Below are 20,466 nucleotides of genomic sequence, written 5' to 3' on the forward strand. Positions count from 1 at the left end.
TAAAGTCCTGGGTCTAACCCTCTGCCTCCAATTTCTCCTCTCTAGCTGTGGCTTCTTCTTCTTCTTCTTCTTCTTCTTCTTCTTCTTCTTCTTCTTCTTCCTCCTCCTCCTCCTCCTCCTCCCCCCTCTTCCTCCTCCCCCTCCCCTCCTCCTTCTTCTTGGCTTATGTGGTTAGGATTAATTTAAATAACTTACTCTGTGGCGCTGGTTAAGGTTTTCGATACTTCCAGAATGTCTCCCGGTTAGGACCTTCAGGGTAAGTTCCCTGGCCCAGCAGCATCAGCAGCATCTGGGAACTTGTCAGAAGTGCAGATTCACGGGTACATCCAGACCAGCTGTGGTCTGGCAACTCCTGTCTTAAGTCCTCGAGGCGGCTCCACAGGCATTAGATCTATGCTTCTAAAAACAGAGCCCGAGATTGGAGCTGGGGGCCTCTCCTTCAAGTCAGCCAAACACAGGTGCCCAAGTCCCCTGGGGATTAATTTCTTCCAGGCGGACAAGGAATGACAGACAATTCAGTGTCTTGACAGGACCTGAAAACGGTTTTATTGATTGGCAAACAGGATGAGCCCTGACCTCTTTTTCATCAAGGTTCTTTACCGCCATCTAGTGGTGAGATTCAGCATCAGCGCTTGATCAGGGCACCATCCCTCAAGCAAAACAAAACACACCACATTTATCTCCCTCCCTCCCTCCCTCCCTCCCTCCCTCCCTCCCTCCCTCCCTCCCTCCCTCCCTCCCCCCGTCTCTCGTGTGTGTGTGTGTGTGTGTGTGTGTGTGTGTGTGTGCGCACTCGCGCATATATGTGCATGCACGTGTGGAGTTCAGAAGACAACTCTCACAAGTCTATTCTTTTCCTTTTATTGTTTGGGCCGGGGGCTCAGACTCAGGTTGTTAGGCTTGGTAACAAGAAACTTTACCCACAAAGCCAACATGCTGGATATATCATCATCATCATCATCATCATCATCATCTTTACCTAGATTAACCCATTTATTATCAGAGGTTTCAAATAGTGATGCTCTCATTGGCCTTTAGTTCCTTCTGTCCTCTGATGGCTCACTTGACTGTGACAGAATTATGGTGGGTCTAGGTCCTGACAGCCACTGTTCTTACACAGGGCCACATGCCTATGGCCCACATCTTCACCTTGGTCTTGCCATAGGAGGGACAAGGATACTTAGTATGCTGCCTGATTTCAATTTTCTTCACCATTTTCTAGGTAGCGCTTCTCAACCTGTGGTTTACAACCCCTTTGGCAGCTATTTTATCTCCAAAAATATTTATAGTATGATTTATAACAGTAGCAAAATGACAGTTATCAAGCAGCAACAGAAATAATGTTATGGCTAGGGGGTCACCACACTATGAGGAACTGTATTGAAGGGCCATAGCATTAGGAAGGCTGAGAAGCCCGGGAGGCAGGCACCATATTGGGTCCCACAGTTACTGACAGTTGTGACCTACTCAGTACATTTAGCCATGGCACTGAGATCTAGGGCTGATCCCCGAGAGTCTCTTCCTCCTTTTACATAAAGGTCTTACACCCAACAGCGCTCTGGTGTTAAGAGGACTGAGGCTGGAGTTCACTGCACAGAAGGGCAGTTATCTGGCTCCTGCAAAGGCTCCTGCTGCCCTGTGCTGCTGTCTGAAGAGATAGAAAGAGACAGACCATCTATGCTCTAAGCAGAGACAGCATTCATCTCGCTCACAGTGTGAAGTGCATGCTTGCACGTGGCTCCTGCCCTCCTCCCGCCTCTCTCTCCTGCTTTAGACACTCCCCTCCAGATAACCCTGGAAAGCTCTTCCTTTCTTCTGGCTCCTAGGGTACCTGTCTTTTATGAATAATTTCTTTCTTGAAATCCCTTTCCTTATGCAGTGCCAGGAACAGGCCTTTGAGATGTGGTTGAATCACCTGCCGGATTCTGTGTCTCATTCTCTGCTAACCGGTGCGGGCTGGCGAGGGCTGGTGATGACTGGTCGTCCCCAGCACAGTGCAGAGATGTTGCACGTTTGGGGCTTTCCTTAGCCACACCCAAGCTTGCGGAAAGTGAAGCTGATTGTTTTTCTTGAATATTTTTTTTCTGATGCGTAGTTTATGTTTTTGAGCTATGAAAACCACATTGGTGCAGACAGAAGTTTAGTTTCATAAACAGATCCATCTCCTTGGACAGTGAGGAAGATGGATGGGGTCTAAGGAGCCATGGAGTATTGGCTGCCTGTTAAAGGTTGGGCAGTGCCTGAGACACATGGCATGGATGACGTGCCTGAGGGCATAGCCTTTAAAACACGGGCATCTTCAAAGAAACAACAGTCAGCACACTATCCACCGCCAGAACAGAAAAGCAAATCATAGATTATAAAAACCTCGTCTCTAACTTTGTTCTGTGATTCCCGTTGCTGCCCGACTTACAGTTTAGAAGCCTGAAACACTCCAGGAAATCTCTGCCTGAGGTCACATTGAGTCCCCTGTGCATTCTGTGAGCAGAGCTGCTGTGTCTGACTGGGGATAGATGGCAGTGTAGTTTACCAGGGCCCTGGAGTGGATTCTATTCCCCACGATTCTCTGTCTCTCTTTGTCTCTGTCTCTCTCTGTACCTGATGCCCACTGCTCACCTCTACTCTGGGGGGAGGATAGGATGGGGAGGCCACACTTTCAGGAAACGTCTCACACTGTGCCCAGGTGGGTTTGCATCTTGCTGTGGTGTTGATGGGAAAGTCATTTCTTCTGTAGGCCTCGATCTCCTCATCTGTAGCAATGGGAACAATAGCAGCTTCTCCCTGATGAGGCAGTACAGACCAGACTCCATACACAAAGAGGATGCAGGTTCTCTGCATGCCTCACTCTTCCTCCTGCCCTTTATTGAGGAACATTTCAAGAACACGGAAGGTGAATGAGAGTGCTCTCAAGCCTTGTGTCTCTGTCCCCTGGACCTGTGGCTCCACACATTCCCTCAATGTCACAGTGAAGCAGCTCTTGAGAGACAATCCCCTTGTTTCTTGAAAACATTTCTTGGTGTGTGTGTGACCACTGTCATTTGTCAAGATCATGGTTGCCCCAGTCGGTGGTGGGTGTGACTTGGCATTTGACACTGCAGGTGGAGGCTGATTTTGAAGGACTAGAAAAAACATGCAGCAACTGACTTAACCCAGAAGGACACTGTTGTAGTTTGAAATAAATTTAAATTTCTACAAGGTTGAAAAAATCACTCTACAGCCTGTATTTTCTCTGCCCAGCCCCTCTCCCCCAAGTTAACATTCTGTAACCACATAGGACAATGGAGGGCACCAGGGAATTCATGGCGCTTCACCTATCGTCTGCTGCCCTCTGCCTGTGTTGAGCCCGTGTGTCCCCTGAGCCCTGAGCTCCTGCCCTCCAGAGCAGTGCCTTAGTGTTTCTGCCTGGATGGCCTTGATGACGGGGAGGGATCTGTAGACCGGACCTGCCCAAGGGCTTCCCTAATGCGTTGTCAGGTCCTGACTGAGGGCCTGCGACAAGTGCCATTTCTGTGACAAGTGTGATGGCGCTGACTGCCATGACTTGGCTGAAGTGATGCATGTTGGGTTCTCCACTGGGAAGGTTTTCCCCAGCCCTGAAGGAAGTGCTTGTATTGTTTTGTTTTGTTTTTTTGGTTTTTCGAGACAGGGTTTCTCTGTATAGCCCTGGCTGTCCTGGAACTCACTCTGTAGACCAGGCTGGCCTCGAACTCAGAAATCCGCCTGCCTCTGCCTCCCGAGTGCTGGGATTAAAGGCGTGCGCCACCACACCCGGCAGGAAGTGGTTGTAACAGGAAGCTTATGAAATCTGAGAGCATGTATGCATTAGGGACCAGGAACCAGGATCCAGCCTCTGAGGCACCGGCTCACTGGCTCTCTCTCTCCCTCTTCCCTCTCTTGACACAGGCTCCTCCATCTCTGTTTATCTTCCTTCTTTGGTTTCATTTCTGTGTTTGGAGACTTCTCTCTCAGCTTCTCTATGTACATTTCAAAAGGTCACTGCTTCAGAACGGCAGCCTCAGGTCCCCACTTGCACGTCCTCCTGGTAGTCTGGGAGCTGCCTCCACTCCACTGCTTCTGAGTTCCCTCTTTCTGAAGTCCCAGGGGAGAAGATAATGCTAGGATCTCTTGAGCTGGCTTCAATGCTGGTTCCAGGCTCAGTACATTGTGGGGTGGAGACAGGCAGCTCTCAAGAGCTTGCTCGACAGCCAGACTCACCAAATGGTAAGCTTATGGTTCAGTGGGAGATATCGTTCACGGTAAGAAGGTAGATAATGACTCAGGAAGACCCCTGCTTTCCTGATCTGGCTTCAGCACATGTGGGCCCCCACACCCGCACACTCAGTACATGCCTCACACCTTCTACCACATCCCCACCCCTCCAACCACCCCACACAACACACATACAACACACACATACAGCCCTCCACCCCTACATATACCCATCACACATACACACACTCCACAATCAGAATATGCCACGCACACGTATATATCATGCACACTACATGTACATATAGATACATGTGCATACTCCCCATGTACACAGCCAAACATAAATCACATGCATATACACATATCATACACACATATCAGTATACCATAGACATACACACATATCACATTTCTCCACATCCAGCACACATATATACACACTTGCCCCCTAACATCACACATGATATACATGCATGCAAATACCCTCCCTGCACCACACACATTCATAAGAGGGTTCAGCCTGTGTATCCATTCCCATAGTTTCCTAATTAACCTTTGCAATCTAAGTTTCCAGATATTACCACTGAGGGAAGAGTTCAGTTGTCACAGCAATGGTTGTCACCAGGATACGTAGCATGCACACTTAGGCTCCATTGCAAGAAGTACCTTGAGGTACCCATGCACGGACCTGGATACAGACGTCTGTCTAGCTCTCTGTAGCTTTAAGCATGACCCGTGGACCAGCACCACCAGCATCCCATGGTGTGTGTGTGGTATATGTGTGTGTGTATGTGTGTGTGTATGTGTGTGTGTGTGTGGTATATGTGTGTGTGGTATATGTGTGTGTGGTGTGTGTGTATGTGTGTGTGGTATATGTGTGTGTTTGTGTGTATGTGTGTGTGGTGTGTGTGTATGTGTGTGTGGTATATGTGTGTGTGGTATATGTGTGTGTTTGTGTGTATGTGTGTGTGGTGTGTGTGTATGTGTGTGTGGTATATGTGTGTGTGGTATATGTGTGTGTGGTATATGTGTGTGTTTGTGTGTATGTGTGTGTGGTGTGTGTGTATGTGTGTGTGGTATATGTGTGTGTGTATGTGTGTGTTTGTGTGTATGTGTGTGCTTGTAGGCATGCCCAGAGAAGCCAGCAAAGGATGTCAAGTATCTTTATCATTCTTGACCTTATGTTTTGAGACTGGGTCCATCACTGGCCTTGAAACTAACCATTTCAAGTAGGCTGGCTAGCCAGTAAGCTCCCTGAATCTGCCTGTGCCTCATCCCTACCTCCCCCCTCCCCCAGCCTACCAGCATGGTGGCCTTTGCATGGATGTTGGGGATTTGAGCTCAGGTCCTCTTGCTTGTTCTGCAAGCATTCATACTTATTGAGCCATCTTGCCAGCCCCCACATTAGCTTTTACCTGTTTGCAGGAGGTGTGATGAGCTTCGTCCTCTTTGCGTTTGCCCACAGACCACGGCCCTGGAACAAGCTATTAAGCAAGCTCATGAGTGTTACGATGAGGAGCTACAGCTTTACAACGAGCAGATCGAAAACCTTCGGAAGGAGATCGAGGAGGCGGAGCGGTCTCTGGAGAGGTCGTCCTACGACTGCAGGCAGCTAGCCGTGGCCCAGCAGACGCTGAGGAATGAGCTAGACCGTTATCATCGGATCATTGAGATCGAAGGCAGCAGGTGCGGTCGTGTGTCTGTATGCCTGGCTCCCTGGCCCCCCTGGCCTGTCCACACCCTCATTCTACAGGTCTTTGTCAAGTGCTTACCGTGTGCCAGGAACAGTTGGAGGGAGTGGTGATGTGGCAGACAAGGAAATGCAGACGTCCCTGACTTGAAGATGTAGCAGGAGCATGACAGACCACTGGAGATTTGGGCAGAGAGCATGGGAGGGAGGGTGGGGATGATTGGAGATATGTCTGATATTTTAAGTTGGGTGACGAGAAACAGCTGCAATTAGGGGTCTGCTTTGTGCCCCACGCCCGGAGCTGATGGATTTAGCAGGTTTTGTGCCTTCTTCACTGCATGACACTGAGGAGTGTTTAAAGCTACTGCTGCTGCTGCTACCTCTGGGATTTTACTGTCTCCGAGGATCAATGCAGGGCTTCTTCATCACAAATCTGTGATAACCCCACTGACTCCTGGGAAATTTCCTCTCTCTCTCTCTCTCTCTCTCTCTCTCTCTCTCTCTCTCTCTCTCTCTCTCTCTCTCTCTCAGCTATGCTGATAGCCATCTATAGATAAGCTTTGGAGAATGGGTCGGGCAACCAGTTGTGGCTCTTCAACACCACCCCTTAGTTCTTTGGATTTAGGTTGAGTGAGACTGGAAGTCCTTCCTCTCCAAGGCCTTGCAGCAGAGCTCCTCCTCCTGCTCCAGATGCTCTGCCTCAGCTGTGTGTGCCTGGTGCAAGTGTTTCCCAGGGAAAGCAGGCTTTTCTCTGTTCTCTCTCTGTCAAGAGCCCTGTGTCCTGGGGTAGCTCACATGCTACATAGGTTTCTGTGACTGCTTTGAGCACACCCATGAAAAGAACTCGAGAACTGCACTAAATTCTTTTTTTGACAATTTTTGTGATAGGGAAAGGGCAGCCCACAAAGTTAATGCACACATGTTTGGTTGGCTTGTTGATACCAATTTTTGAAGTAGATTAAAAACAGATAAAGATCTTACAGTGTGGACTGAGCAACTCCTGAGCACTCTGCTTAGATGCAGTAATTTCTTACATCTTCTCTTACTTCTTTAAATAGCTTTATGTTTACATACTACATATTATTTGAAATTTTTATGTATTATTTATCCTAGATAGTATTTTACATCCTATACTATATGTATCATATACTATATATTATATTTTATATATGTATATTATATATGTGATTTATATCCTAAATATGTGTATCCTGTATATTGTACATCCTATAGAGAATAATTGTTTGCTCTAATTATCTAGAATTTAACTGAATTTAACTATGTAATTAAAAACTGGAGGCTCCAGACTCAATGATGGAGAACTGTGCTTTCGATTCTGAGTGGTCGCTGTGCAGTACCCGTCATGGCCTTTTCACAGTTGATGGCTTGAGCTCAGAGAAATGAGGATGTCTGTGTGTCTTGTCCAGTGTGTAAATGTCTATGTGGTTAACACTTTGAAGTGCAATTCATGCCCACTTTGGTCTAGAGAAGGCTCTCTCTGTCTCTGTCTCTCTCTGTCTCTGTCTCTCTCTGTCTCTGTCTGCCTGTCTCTCTCCATTTTTCATTTTTGCTCAATATTCAAGGCTTGATCTTGTCCCTCACTTACTTGGTTTGATGACTTAAAGATGGTGCCACATTGTTTTTGGTTCTTCCTTCCAGGCTGAGCTCCGTTTTCATTGAGACGCCCATCTCTCTGATCACCCCAAGCCATGGGGCCCCTCTCAGCCTTGGATCCAGTGTGAAAGGTAACCCCTCAAGCCCGGCCTCTGGTTTCCAGCCCTGGCTTCCTCCACTTTCTTCTCTTTAGGCAACACCAAGATTTTCTTCCTGCTTGACATTCATGTTCCCCTCCAACCTGTCTAGAACCTCAGTGTGTGCAGTGCACATGGGTGTATATGTGTGTGTAGGTGCACAAGGGTGTGCATGTGTTATGCAGTGCACATGGGTGTGCATTTGTGTGTGCAGTGCACATGGGTGTGCATATGTGTGTGCAGTACACAAGGGTGTGCATGTGTGTGTGCAGTGCACATGGGTGTGCATGTGTGTGTGCAGTGCACAAGGGTGTGCATGTGTGTGTGTAGTGCACATGGGTGTGTATGTGTGTGCAGGTGCACAAGGGTGTGCATGTGTGTGTGTGCAGTGCATATGGGTGTGCATGTGTGTGTATGCAGTGCACAAGGCTGTGCATGTATGTGTGTAGTGCACATGGGTGTGTATGTGTGTGCAGGTGTACAAGGGTGTGCATGTGTGTGTGCAGTGCACATGGGTGTGTATGTGTGTGCAGTGCACATGGGTGTGTATGTGTGTGCAGTGCACATGGGTGTGCATGTGTGTGTGCAGTGCACATGGGTGTGCATGTGTGTGTATGCAGCGCACAAGGGTGTGCATGTGTGTGTATGCAGTGCACAAGGGTGTGCATGTGTGTGTGTGGTGCACATGGGTGTGTATGTGTGCAGGTGTACAAGGGTGTGCATGTGTGTGTGCAGTGCACATGGGTGTATATGTGTGTGTAGGTGCACGAGGGTGTGCATGTGTGTGTGTGTGCAGTGCACAAGGGTGTGTATGTGTGTGTGCAGTGCACATGGGTGTGCATGTGTGTGTGCAGTGCACATGGGTGTGCATGTGTGTGTGCAGTGCACATGAGTGTGCATGTGTGTGTGCAGTGCACATGAGTGTGCATGTGTGTGTGCAGTGCACATGGGTGTGCATGTGTGTGTGCAGTGCACATGGGTGTGCATGTGTGTGTGCAGTGCACATGGGTGTGCATGTGTGTGTGTGGTGCACATGGGTGTGCTTGTTTATTGTTCCTTAGGTGATATTCAATCTTCTTGTTTTGCTTTGTTTTTATTGTCTGGTTTGGTTTTGTTTTTATGACAGGGTCTCTATATGCAGCTTCGGTTTACTTGGAACTTTCAAGTAGACCAGGTTAACCTCAAACTCTATAGAGATCTGCTTGCCTCTGACTTCTGAGTGCTGGGATTAATTGCACGCACTAACATCGCTGTCTGTCTGTCTGTCTAGACAAAGTTTCTTATTGGCCTGGAACTTGTTAACTAAACTGAGCTGTCTGCCTTGCCCTCATATCCCTCTGGATTTCCCAAAGGGGAGAAAAGGTGCCACTTCACCATTAACCCTCTGCTGGAATAATACAGAGACACGTGGTACTGTACCATAACACCCAGCTGGAACAACTCCAGTCTCACTCCCATCCCCATACTGTTCACGCAGAGCACTTGGATCCCCACTACACAGTGGGAACTCACTCCACACAGCCATCTCTCTAACCGCCTCAAAAGAAGCCCGTGGCAAGGCTACTGGGCCTATGACAGGTTCAGGTGGCTTCAGGCTGGGGACAACATCTACCTACAGTGTCCCAACAACCTGACTGTGATCTCCCTTGATTGCCATTCCCTCCATGGGACTGAAAGAGGAATTAGTGCTATTTAACTCATAAGTGACTATGTATCTGTATTTCTTCCCCAGTTAAATATTTTGTATTGAGACTGGCATTCCTGTCTCCATAGGAGACAGGAGGATCCATAGGAGGAGAAAAAGTAAAAGAAAGAAGCGATGTGGTGATATGAGTCATTGCTAGGAGACAGAGGCATGCAGATACATGTTCACTTATGAATTTAATAGCACTAATTCCTCTTTCAGCCCCATGGAGGGAATGGCAATCAAGGGAGATCACAGTCAGGTTGTTGGGACACTGTAGGTAGATGTTGTCCCCAACCTGAAGCCACCTGAACCTGTCATAGGCCCAGTAGCCTTGCCACGGGCTTCTTTTGAGGCGGTTAGAGAGATGGCTGTGTGGAGTGAGTTCCCACTGTGTAGTGGGGAGCCAGGCACTTTGCCGTGAACAGTATGGGGATGGGAGTGAGACTGGAGTTGTTCCAGCTGGGTGTTATGGTACAGTACCACGTGTCTGTGTTTTACTCCAGCTGAGGGTTAATGGTGAAGTGGCACCTTTTCTCCCCTTTGGGAAATTCAGAGGGATATTGTGACTCACGCACAGTTTCTCAGGTGGTCGAGCTGGGACCTCACCATGGGTGACAGATCTCTGGCTCTTTCCCCACCGTGTTTGGCTCAGCTTCTTCCTGGGCACTCACCTTCAATCCAGCTGTTATATTTTTCAGTGAATGTCATTATTCCCTTTCATTGACATTTGGCTTTGCTGCCTGTGTGTTTTCCATTAGATCTTACCAGGGCCGTGCAGGATATTACAGCAGCTAAACCGAGACAGAAGGCCCTCCCCAAGAGCCTTCCAAAAAGAAAGGAGATTATAGCTCAAGATAAGGTGGAGGAAACTCTGGAAGATGCACCATTAAAACCTCTGCAGGAGCCAAAGGCACTGCACGTGGACCTGAAAGCAGAAGGTGACTCTCAGCCCGGAGCAGGGGGAGGACATGGAGTAAGTCCCTCACAAGAAGGGGGTCCTGAGGATGTGCCAGACGGGGGCCAGATAAGCAAAGCCTTTGGGAAACTGTGCAAAGTAGTCAAAGAGAGAGTGAGCGGCCACAAAGAGCCCGAGCCCGAGCCACCCGCGGACCTTTTCACCAAAGGACGGCATGTACTCGTCACAGGGGAGTCTAGTTTTGTTGACCCCGAGTTCTACTCCTCCTCCATCCCAGCTAGAGGTGGGGTGGTGATTTCCATTGAGGAAGACTCTATGCATCATGACGGCCACGTAGAGCCCTCTCCTGGACAGCCCATGCCACCTGTGGAGAATGGACAGGGCGTTCCCCAGGGCAGGGAAGGTGACCACTCAAACCATCAGCAGGGCACAGACAAGAATGGGACACGGGCCAAGGAACCAAAAGACCTGGAGGAAAGAGATGACGATGGCAAGAAGGAAGCTGAGGGGAGCAGGAGACCCTGTCCTGTGATCATACCTGGTCCTGAGGAACCATCTACATCCCATTCACAAACGTCTGGGTCCAATCAGGGTGGACCAGTGGGGCCTGCGAGTAAGAGCAGTAGCCTGCTGGCAAAGAGCCCTTCGAAGGCTCTGTCTATTAAGAAGGTGGAGGTGGTGGAATCCATTGAGAAGATTTCAACAGAGAGTATTCAGACATATGAAGAGACTTCTGTAATTGTGGAGACCGTGATTGGGAAGACAAAGGGCAGCAAGAAACTGGGAGAGAAGAGCTCGTCAGACACCAGGGTTTGAAGGAGGAAAGTGTCCGGGCAGTGTGGGAGGAGGGCTTTGAGATGGGCTCCTGTTTGGATTAGATGATAGTCAACCTGTCTGCATAGCAGGTGACCTCCAATGACCTTCATTAAACTGCTTTCTTTTTTGCTTGCACCATCTCCCTCGTGTAATTAATAGGGCCTTGGGTCAGCTGTACTGAGGTCAAGGGTGATCTCTCTCTCTCTTTTTTTTTTAAAGATTTATTTATTTTATTTATGAGTACACTGTAGCTATCTTCAGACACAGTTGAAGTGGCCATCAGATCCCATTACAGTTGGTTGTGAGCCACTATGTGGTTTCTGGGAATTGAACTCAGGACCTCTTGAAGAGCAGTCAGTGCTCTTAACTGCTGAGCTATCTCTCCAGCCTGGGTGATCTCTTATTGGTCAGCACACCATCCTCTTTCAGGAAGAGACATGCTTTTCAGCATGCTTTGTCATTGTTTCTTTGAGACAGGGTCTCTCTATGTAGCAGTCTGTCCTTGAGCTTTCGAGCCATCTGGCCCAGCCTTGGAACTGTGGGGATTACAGGCATGATTCACCTTACCGGACTCAGCATGCTGCATAGATTCATTAAAATCTCAGATGCTGTCTTGGTTTCACACAGAAAACAGCTAGTTGATGACAATGGGTCCTTCATCCCAGTCTAAGCACAAGCATGTGTTTGTGTGGCTGAGGGTTTTGTTAGACATGAATTGATAAGAAGTTTCTAAGTAGCCGGGCATGGTGGCTCATGCCTTTAATCCCAGCACTTGGGAGGCAGAGGCAGGTGGATTTCTGAGTTCAAGGCTAGCCTGGTCTACAGAGTGAGTTCCAGGACAGCCAGGGCTACACAGAAACCCTGTCTCGAAAAACCAAAAAAAAAAAAAAAAAACAAAAAAACAAAAAAAACAAACCAAAAAAAAAAAAAAAGAAAGAAAAGAAAAAAGAAAACAAAAGAAGTTTCTAAGTTTGGAAACCCTCAAAAGCTGGTCCTGAAGAGAGAGAGAGAGAGAGAGAGAGAGAGAGAGAGAGAGAGAGAGAGAGAGAGAGAGAATGTGTGCATGTGTGTGCATACACATATGTGTGAGTATTCATCTGTGTGCAGTTCCACATGTGTGTATGCGTGTATGTGGAGACCAGAGGACAGTGTAGGTATTGCTCAGGTGCTGTCCACACGGCTTCTCACTGGATGGGAGTTTACCAGTTAGGATAGTCTGGCTGTCCAGCAAGTCCCAGGGACTCACCTATCTCTGCTTCCCCAGCATGCACCACTGTGCCTGGCTTTCTATGTAGGCTTTGGGTAACTGAACCAAGGCGTATGGTTGCATCACTGAGTCATCTCTGCAGCCCCCATCCACCTGAATGTAAAACGGGTTTTTTGTAATATGATCTCAGGAAGAACCAGGGAGCAGAAAGGAGTCAGGAAGCCATGGGAAGTCTGTCTCCAGGCAGGGCCAGCAGAGTTGAATTTCACGAAGCAGCTTTGGGAGTATGATAGAGAAGGGAGTAAAGAGGTCACCCATCTTCTACACTACCTGCAATGTATGCATGTACACTAACACAAATGTATACACACGCAAATATATGCATACATATATGTAAGAAGCTAGTGAATTAGTCTAACAGGCACTCTCAATTGACTATATATTACATGCCAGACACTGTAAGGGGAGATTTTTCAGATTTGTTTATGATTTCAATAGCATAGCCTTGTCACATCTGAGCATGCAAGCTTTTTTGTATACACACACACACACACACACACACTCACTCATACATACACACTCATGTGCACCTCCGCACACCATATATACACATCACATACATACCCATACCACACCACATATACATGCACATATACTTGCTATGCCAAGTTCTATAAAATAGAAAATACATCATCATGGGTCTTTACAAAAAGTGTGTGTGAAGTGTGTGTGTGTGTGTGTGTGTGTGTGTGTGGCTGGATAATCAAACCCAGGACCTTGTACCTGACTAACTATACCTTCATCCTATAGAAATGTCAAAACTGCCTGTATGTGCCTACTATTCTATTAGCAGTCTAGAAGTAGGTTTCTAACTTGTAACAATTAGAGTTATTTCTTCACATGGATGCTCTGTAATACACAAGGGACACTGAGTGATTGTGCCTAAGTTGATTGTTGTGTTGGCCTCAAAAGGACAAAACAAGCACCTGGCAAGGCAGCCACACACTGTGAGAGAAAGCTGACAGGGTCACAGTGCCATTCAGGTGCTACTTTGTCAGGAACAACAGAAGACCAAACACAGTCACCTTTCATCCTGAGGTAGAGCCTTAAACAGTCTTGTTCCGGATTCATTGGAGGCTTTGGTTTCAAGAAAGAAATATGCTTTTGTTGTTCCTTCTAAAAGATGAATGGAGAAGCCAGTCCATTCTGTAGTTTGAAATATTTATAACTTAAAAGCTTAAGAGAGAATGATGTGAGCTGCTGGCTGGACCCTGGGATGCAGGACCGTGGGCCCATGTGTCTATTATATTAGACGTTAACAGCCACCGAAAAGCCTTTCTTTTCCCCACTAAGCCTTTTTTATTGTCTAGACTGTGTGTTCAGTGAATATTCTTATACAAAAAGGCAGGGGGTATCATTTTGGAATGAAAGGCCATTTTTATATTATATTTAATCAGCCAGGAAAAGTAGATTGGGAGTCTGTCCTGACAGGCTTTGTAAAGACTGTGGGGGAGGGGATCAGGTGTGACCCTGTTGCTCTGGTGTGGGAAAGAAGAGAGTACAGAGGCAGACAGAACTGCTTGGGAAAATCGGACACGGTGCTATGAAGGAAGTCAAGGGGGTGGGCTTCTGGACAGTGCTATGAGGGATGTCCATAGGGTGGACTGCTGGGGTGACTGGTGGTGTCTATTTGGGATTGAAGGGTAAAGAGAAGGCCCTATGAGGAATAGGACCAGTGATCTAAATGATAAAATGGGGCTTAGATCCGAGGGAAGAGCATTCCCGGAAGAGATAATATTAAGTGCAAAGGCTCTGGTGCCCGTATGGACTTGGTCTGTTTAAATGAGAGTTTCAGGGGTATAATAGAAGGAGAAGAGGTCAGGGTAGGAGGCAGAGACCAGATGAGCCCCATTTCCTGGCGGGCTGCCTCAGCCTGAAAGCAGGGACCATGATGCGCAAAGCGAAGATGGCCTCAGTGGGCACCTTGGCGTATAACTGAACTCCTGGCCTCACCTACCCTAGAACTCCTGTGCCCAGCCTCACTTGCTTGAGTTGTTGACTCTGCTGTCTATGGCCTCTGCTTGCTCTTTTTTTTCCCCCTGGAAAGCTTCAGAATTGGTTAATTTTCTTAGCCTTTCTCAAGATCTCCAAATCTTTTGTTTTCATTGCTTATTAGTAAGAATGGGGACTCTGACATACTCATCCCCTAGTGTCCAGCACAGGGTCCTCATCTTCTCTTTTCTCACTCTTTCTTGGGATTGAGATATTCAATATTGCCTCTTCCACATGGCAGTTCCCATTCATGGCAGTCCCCACCCCAGTCAGGCTCCAAGCATCCCAGATAACCCCCGTCATGGCGACTTGCACCACATCCCTGTAGTACTGGTTCTGTCTACACTCACAGGTCTCAAATCTGGCTGCAAGCACACAAGACTCTCTGCCTTAGGGTATCCTCATGGCAGAAAGTGTTTGATCCACACACTGAGCAGTCTGGGAGCTCTGTGGAGTTATGCTTCTGGGGTAGCCCTCAACCAAGGATGGATAGGAGCCAGAGTGGAAGACCTCAATCTTCTCCTCTTTTGGAACAATGGAGGCATATGCAACACAATCTCTCAGAAGCTGACGATGAGTTTGAGCCCAGACACCCAGGAGGAAACCCCAGCTGTCAGCTGCCCTCCATTGACCCCCTTGCTGTCCTATATTACTTCCTTCTCCACGTAGATGCTTCTTTTCCACTAAGCCGCTTGCTCTTGACCCCTGTTCTCAGGGTTGGCTTCTGGGAAAATCCAGCTTAAGATGTTGATGGACATTGGCTGCCCTTCCTTTCCCAGACACACTGGCTACCAGGCAAGAGATTCTGCCTTCACTGGCCTGGGCTGGGTGAGCCTCCCAGTCTTGACTCATTAGACACTCTCTCACTGGAATGTTCCATTAGATGGGAGTGGGAAAGAGTGCCCTGGCCAAAGGACCTAAGACTGGCCATGTTACAACCTCCCTCTAAGGCAGCATTCTCAACCTGTGGGTTACGACCCCTTTGGGGATCAAATGACTCCTCCACAGGGGCCACCGAAGCCTATCAGAAAACACAGCTATTTACATTATGATTCATAGCAGTGGCAAAATTCCAGTTATAAAGTAGCAACAAAAATAATCTTAGGTTTGGGGGTCATTGCAACACGAGGAACTGTATTAAAGAGGCGCAGCATTAGGAAGGTTGAGAGCTACTGCTGTAATGGATGTGGTCTTGTGAGGTCACTCCCCGATTCCCGCTCTGTATCCAGGCTCACAGACTCTCTGTGACCTCTGACCTTTGCTAGGAGGCTTTTGGCTAAGGTCGTCAGGCCTTACTTCCGGGAGTTCCACTACATACATTTTGTTTCATGAGCTAGAGTTGGTTTCTTCTGTGCAACCCCAAAGGTCCTAAAACTAACTGCTGGTTATGGAGAGTCAGAATCAGTGGAGAACCAGAGAGGTTTGAATTCTGTTGGCTTTCACCCAAAGTAGATGCTGGACCTTGGTGGCTTGCTGGAGCCATGATGGCAGCCCAGTGTGCTGGCTCAGGAAGTCATCTCTTACTCCCAATCCTCTCTCTCTCTTTCTCTCTCTATTACTCTCTGTCTCTCTCTGTCTCTGTCTTTGTCTCTCTCTGTCTCTGTTTCTCTGTCTCAGTCTCTCTCTCTCTCTCTCTCTCTCTCTCTCTCTCTGGTTGTTTTCTTGAGACAGGGTTTCTCTGTGTAGCCCTGGCTGTCCTGGAACTCACTCTGTAGACCAGGCTGGCTTCGAACTCAGAAATCCACCTGCCTCTGCTTCCCAAGTGCTTAAAGGATTGTGCCACCACTGCCCAGCCTCCAATCCTCTCTTTTCTCCAGGATCACCAGGTTGGGATTCTCCAAACCACCCTTGTTCAGGCCTTGCCAGCTATGCTCCCTTAGATGGGAGTGGGAAAGAGTGCCCTGGTGCAGGAGGGAGAAAGACCACCCTTTGCTGTTTGCTTATTGTGTCTGTCCACAGCACCCCAGTAATGCTTCTGCTATTTTCTAAGTGTCCCAGTGCCCCCAGATCACACTCCCAAAGTGATGGCAGCTAAAGGAGCAAGTCTCACGGATGAGATTAATACTCTTAGTCAATGTAGTAGGTGAGGTTAAGTTAGAAACTGCTGTCTAAAAACCAGGAAGCAGACCTTCGTTGAACCCTCAGATCTGCCATCATCTCCAACCTGGACTCGTGGTCTTCAGAGGTGTGGGTGGGGTGGGGAGCAGTTGCTGTTCTCTGGATGCTCCTGGCCTATGGTGTTCCGCTCTGGTGGCCTGAACGGATGAATGCGGCTTCCCCATCCTGTCCCCTCATGGAACAGCATTTGCATAAATCAACTTGATTTCAGTGGCCTTAGAGGTACCCATACTAACCTGTTTAGCCCTCCTCAGAGGCCTGGGGGCACAAGGGACATTAATTCCAGCCTCTCCTATGTATACCTGAGTTCATTGTCTAACACAACCCTGACCCACTTGGGCTTCCTGCCCAGGTTGAAAGCCATGTGTCCTCAAAAGGCCTCTAAGCATCACTCGCCCTCTGTTTCTAGTGGGAATCCAATTTCAGCGACTCAGGGATGCTCATGTGCAAACGCTCTACCAGTGAGCAGTAGGCCCGGTTCTTGTGCATTGCTTTTATAAGGTAAGATGGTAAAGGTTTCATGTTCATGTTTAAGGAACATCAGCTAACCTGAGGGAAAACTGAGGCCCCACCCGTAACTCAGATGTCCACTTGTTATGTCCACACCTGTGTGTGTGTGTGTGTGTGTGTACCTCCACTGGAGTTGATTCCAGCTTCACTCTGCTCAGGCACAGGCTACCATCTTTAAGGCCTTGTGTATGTGCTTATACTCATTACTTCCTGGCAACACAGAGGAGACAGGCCCAGGCACCTCCTTAGAGGCTGAATGGCTGAGGCTCCCACATATCTTACACACCTCGAGCCACACTACTTAATGTTTTCTTTGGTCTTTTGAATCCACTAACAATTCTTTTGCCCGGTTTCTGCTACTATATTATCACATTCTCTCTGTTAAATGTGTCCTTCTGGTTTCTGCCTCCTGAGGATTTAAGGGATAGGGCATGTGATAAGGAAAGGATGTATCAAGCAGGATACATCAATGGACCGGCTACCACTAAGGGGAAATTGACTCCATTCTGTTGGGGACCTCTTGAGAGACTGTCTAGAAAATCTTCAAGTTGTTCCAGCAGGAGGTGAGGAAGCTGAGATCTTACATCATCAGTTCCCATCCCCCTCTAGTTGAGGGTGATGCTTGGGCATTGACACTTCACTCCTCTGGCCTGCTCCAAGTAGGCGTGCTATGTTTCTGCAGTTGGTGAATACTGCAAGCAGATAGCATATATGGCTTTTGGTATGTATGGAAACTACACAAGGGTCTTCCTAATGGGCCAAGGAGCTACACTGGTAGGGTTGGCAATTTTCTACCCCAAAGAGCTGGGGAGATGGCTCAGTCAGGGAAGTATTTCCTGCACAAGCCTGAGAGCCTGAGGTCTACCCCTGGCACCTACTTAAACACATCCAGATGTGTTGAGATATGCCTGTAACCCTAGATCTGGGGAGACAGACACAGGAGGGTCTCTGGGGCTTGCTGGCCTGCCAGTTGAGCTCCAGGCTCAAGTGAGACACCATGTCTCAAAAATCAAGGTGGAGAGCAACTGAGGAAGGTGCCGGTTGTTAACCTCTGGCCTCCAAAGACACACATGTACCCATCCGTGAATATGTACACACACAGAGACATACTAAATAAATAAGGGTCACATAGTGTCTCTTATCATTACTCAACTCTGCTGTTATAATCTAGCACAGACAGAACAAAGACAAGCAGGCATGCGCTTCCAACACAACTATACTTACAAACACAGGCAGTGCCTGGATTTTTTTCCATGGCTATAGCATACTGCCTTCCTGACAGGAATGCACCCACAGGACCTGCCACTACCTTAACTTAGGCCATCAGAAGGTGATTCTGCATCTACACCTTCATGCTGGAAAATTCCAGGTTGTTGCTTCCCTGGCTTGAAACCTATAGGGGAGGATCTTGAAGTAACCATTACAATCATATTTATCCTAAAACTTTTTCTGTCATAGATTTGTGGTTGGGGTATACTGGTGAATGAAGTGACCTCAAAACTCATGCTATTTGACACACTAATGACAAAGAGCATCATTAGGTACAAATGCCTTCATTTCCCCAGGTTTGCATAGTAGGAACTAAATGCCACAAACAAACAAACAAACAAACAAACAAACAAAAGAGCCAGACTGATGCTAGATAAATAAGTAAACAATAGGACTTTTGAGCCCAAACTGATACAAAAATAAAAAAAAAGTAAATAAATAAATAAAAGGACTTTTGAGTTGAGATTGATTTCTGGGGCAATCGCTCCATGGTATTGGTGCCCTTAGCAGCCACACTTGCTTCTTTGCTTACATGTGGGTATCCTGTGGCCACGTTGCCTACCTGTCACCTGTGGGCATAGGACCACAAGGGAAAATGGGAATAGTTCATGGAATGTTCTTTTGGTGCCTCCCTCAACTTCCCAAGAATATTAACTTCATCGTCAGGGATACCCACACCTAGATCTAGAGGAAAAGCTCTTTCTACTGCAGAAGAGCCCGCAGATGAGATGATGGGTGAGACACTCCAAGCGGGGATGGGAAGGCCCAGGCCTCAGAAGATTCCTTGGTCTATAAATAGGTGACAGGTGACATTAAGATTTAGGGGAGTGGCAGTTTCCTTGTTGGGCTGCTCTGACCTCTGAACTCTGTGGGTTGGGATTTCTAACTGCCTTTTCACCCTGCCCCTGTCCCAGTCCACTCACACTGAGAATTAGGAGTTCAGCAACACAAAGCCTTCACCTCTCTGGGCTGAGTTAGCAGGCCAGACTGGAGAATTTACCTCCCAATCAGATTTTGCTTCTTGATTCCTTAGAAATCTGAAATCAAATCTGATCAGTTTTTTTAAAATTAAAGGAAAGGGATTAACTAAATGAATAAGAGACTAGAAGGGAACTCCCCTCCTCCCACTTACTGTCTCATCTGCAGGAGAAAGAGCTTTCTTCTGGATCTAGGAGTGTGTATCTCTGAAGATGCAGTTAATATTCTTGGGAAGTTGAGGGAGACACCAGAAGACTGAGAGTGGACATGGGGTGGGGCCACTGGCAGCTGATGGATTCAGTGCATCTAGGCCTGGCCCACCCAGTCTACTGGGCTCTGTTCTCAACAGACTTCCATTTTTCAGACACTGGGGTTCTCCTGTGTGCTACTTGGTCTCTGCCAGGTTCTGCCAGCCTTTCTCTCCATGCATTTAAGTCCCTGTAGGCTGAAAGTCCTTTCTACGACCTTCTCTATCAGCCCACTCTCTTTAGGGGCAGAGAACCACTTTACTGGATACAACAGAATTATCTGCACTGGCTCATGAGACATGTGCTGGTGTTATTTATTTCAAGCTCATATCCATTCTTCCTAATCTTTGTGGTTTTATTTTTATTTTTTCAACATATTAGACTCTTGCATCTATAAACACTCTGGATCCAAAGTCAACACATCTAATTTGGTGTTTCTCTTTCTATCTTAATTTGTAAAGTACACAGATATATGGTTTTACACTGTGTGTTTTCCATACAATCACTTGAATTAATGAATGTGTCTACTGTATGGAAAACCATCATTAATTTATAGTGACATGTGTAATGGAGGCACAGAGTGATAACTCTATAAGAATTTTAAAAACTAGGACTAGAGAGATGGTGCAACTGTTAAGAGCCCTTGTTGCTCTTGCTGAGGACCCAGGTTCAGTTCCCAGTGTCCATATGGTCGCTTACAACCATCTGTAACTCCACTTCCAAGGGATCCAACAGGCACACAGGTAGAATGTGCATAAAGTAAAACAAATAAAAAAGTGAACAAAGAGAAAACACTATACACATACACACACACACACCCCTTAATCTTTAGTATATCAATGCCTGAACAAATTTACTGACTTACAGTGTTTCAATGTCACAAGACCAAATACCTTTCTACATGTGTTTTCAGTCATAGGCTCACTTGAAGTTTTAATAATTGAGTGTAATAAAAATAGGATCTGAGAACATTATAAATGGTTTACAATGAGTTACTTTGAAACAATATTTG

The 20,466-nt window shown here is 47.3% G+C and overlaps 1 protein-coding gene across 1 annotated transcript in view; it reads left to right on the plus strand.

Annotated features, from left to right (window-relative positions):
- Positions 1 to 11,207, plus strand: part of Bfsp1 (beaded filament structural protein 1) — a 35,294-nt gene extending 24,087 nt beyond the window's left edge. The window contains exons 6-8 of the mRNA XM_021156425.2: positions 5,678 to 5,898; positions 7,562 to 7,647; positions 10,099 to 11,207. Of these exons, the coding sequence (XP_021012084.1) occupies positions 5,678 to 5,898; positions 7,562 to 7,647; positions 10,099 to 11,072 (1,281 nt within the window). The 3' untranslated portion in view covers positions 11,073 to 11,207. The remainder of the gene's footprint in view (positions 1 to 5,677; positions 5,899 to 7,561; positions 7,648 to 10,098) is intronic.
- The last annotated feature ends 9,259 nt before the right edge of the window (positions 11,208 to 20,466 follow it).

The sequence above is a fragment of the Mus caroli genome, unplaced genomic scaffold (genome assembly GCF_978045245.1).
Source record: "Mus caroli unplaced genomic scaffold, Mus_caroli_1 scaffold_2, whole genome shotgun sequence".
Classification (NCBI taxonomy): Eukaryota; Metazoa; Chordata; class Mammalia; order Rodentia; family Muridae; genus Mus; species Mus caroli.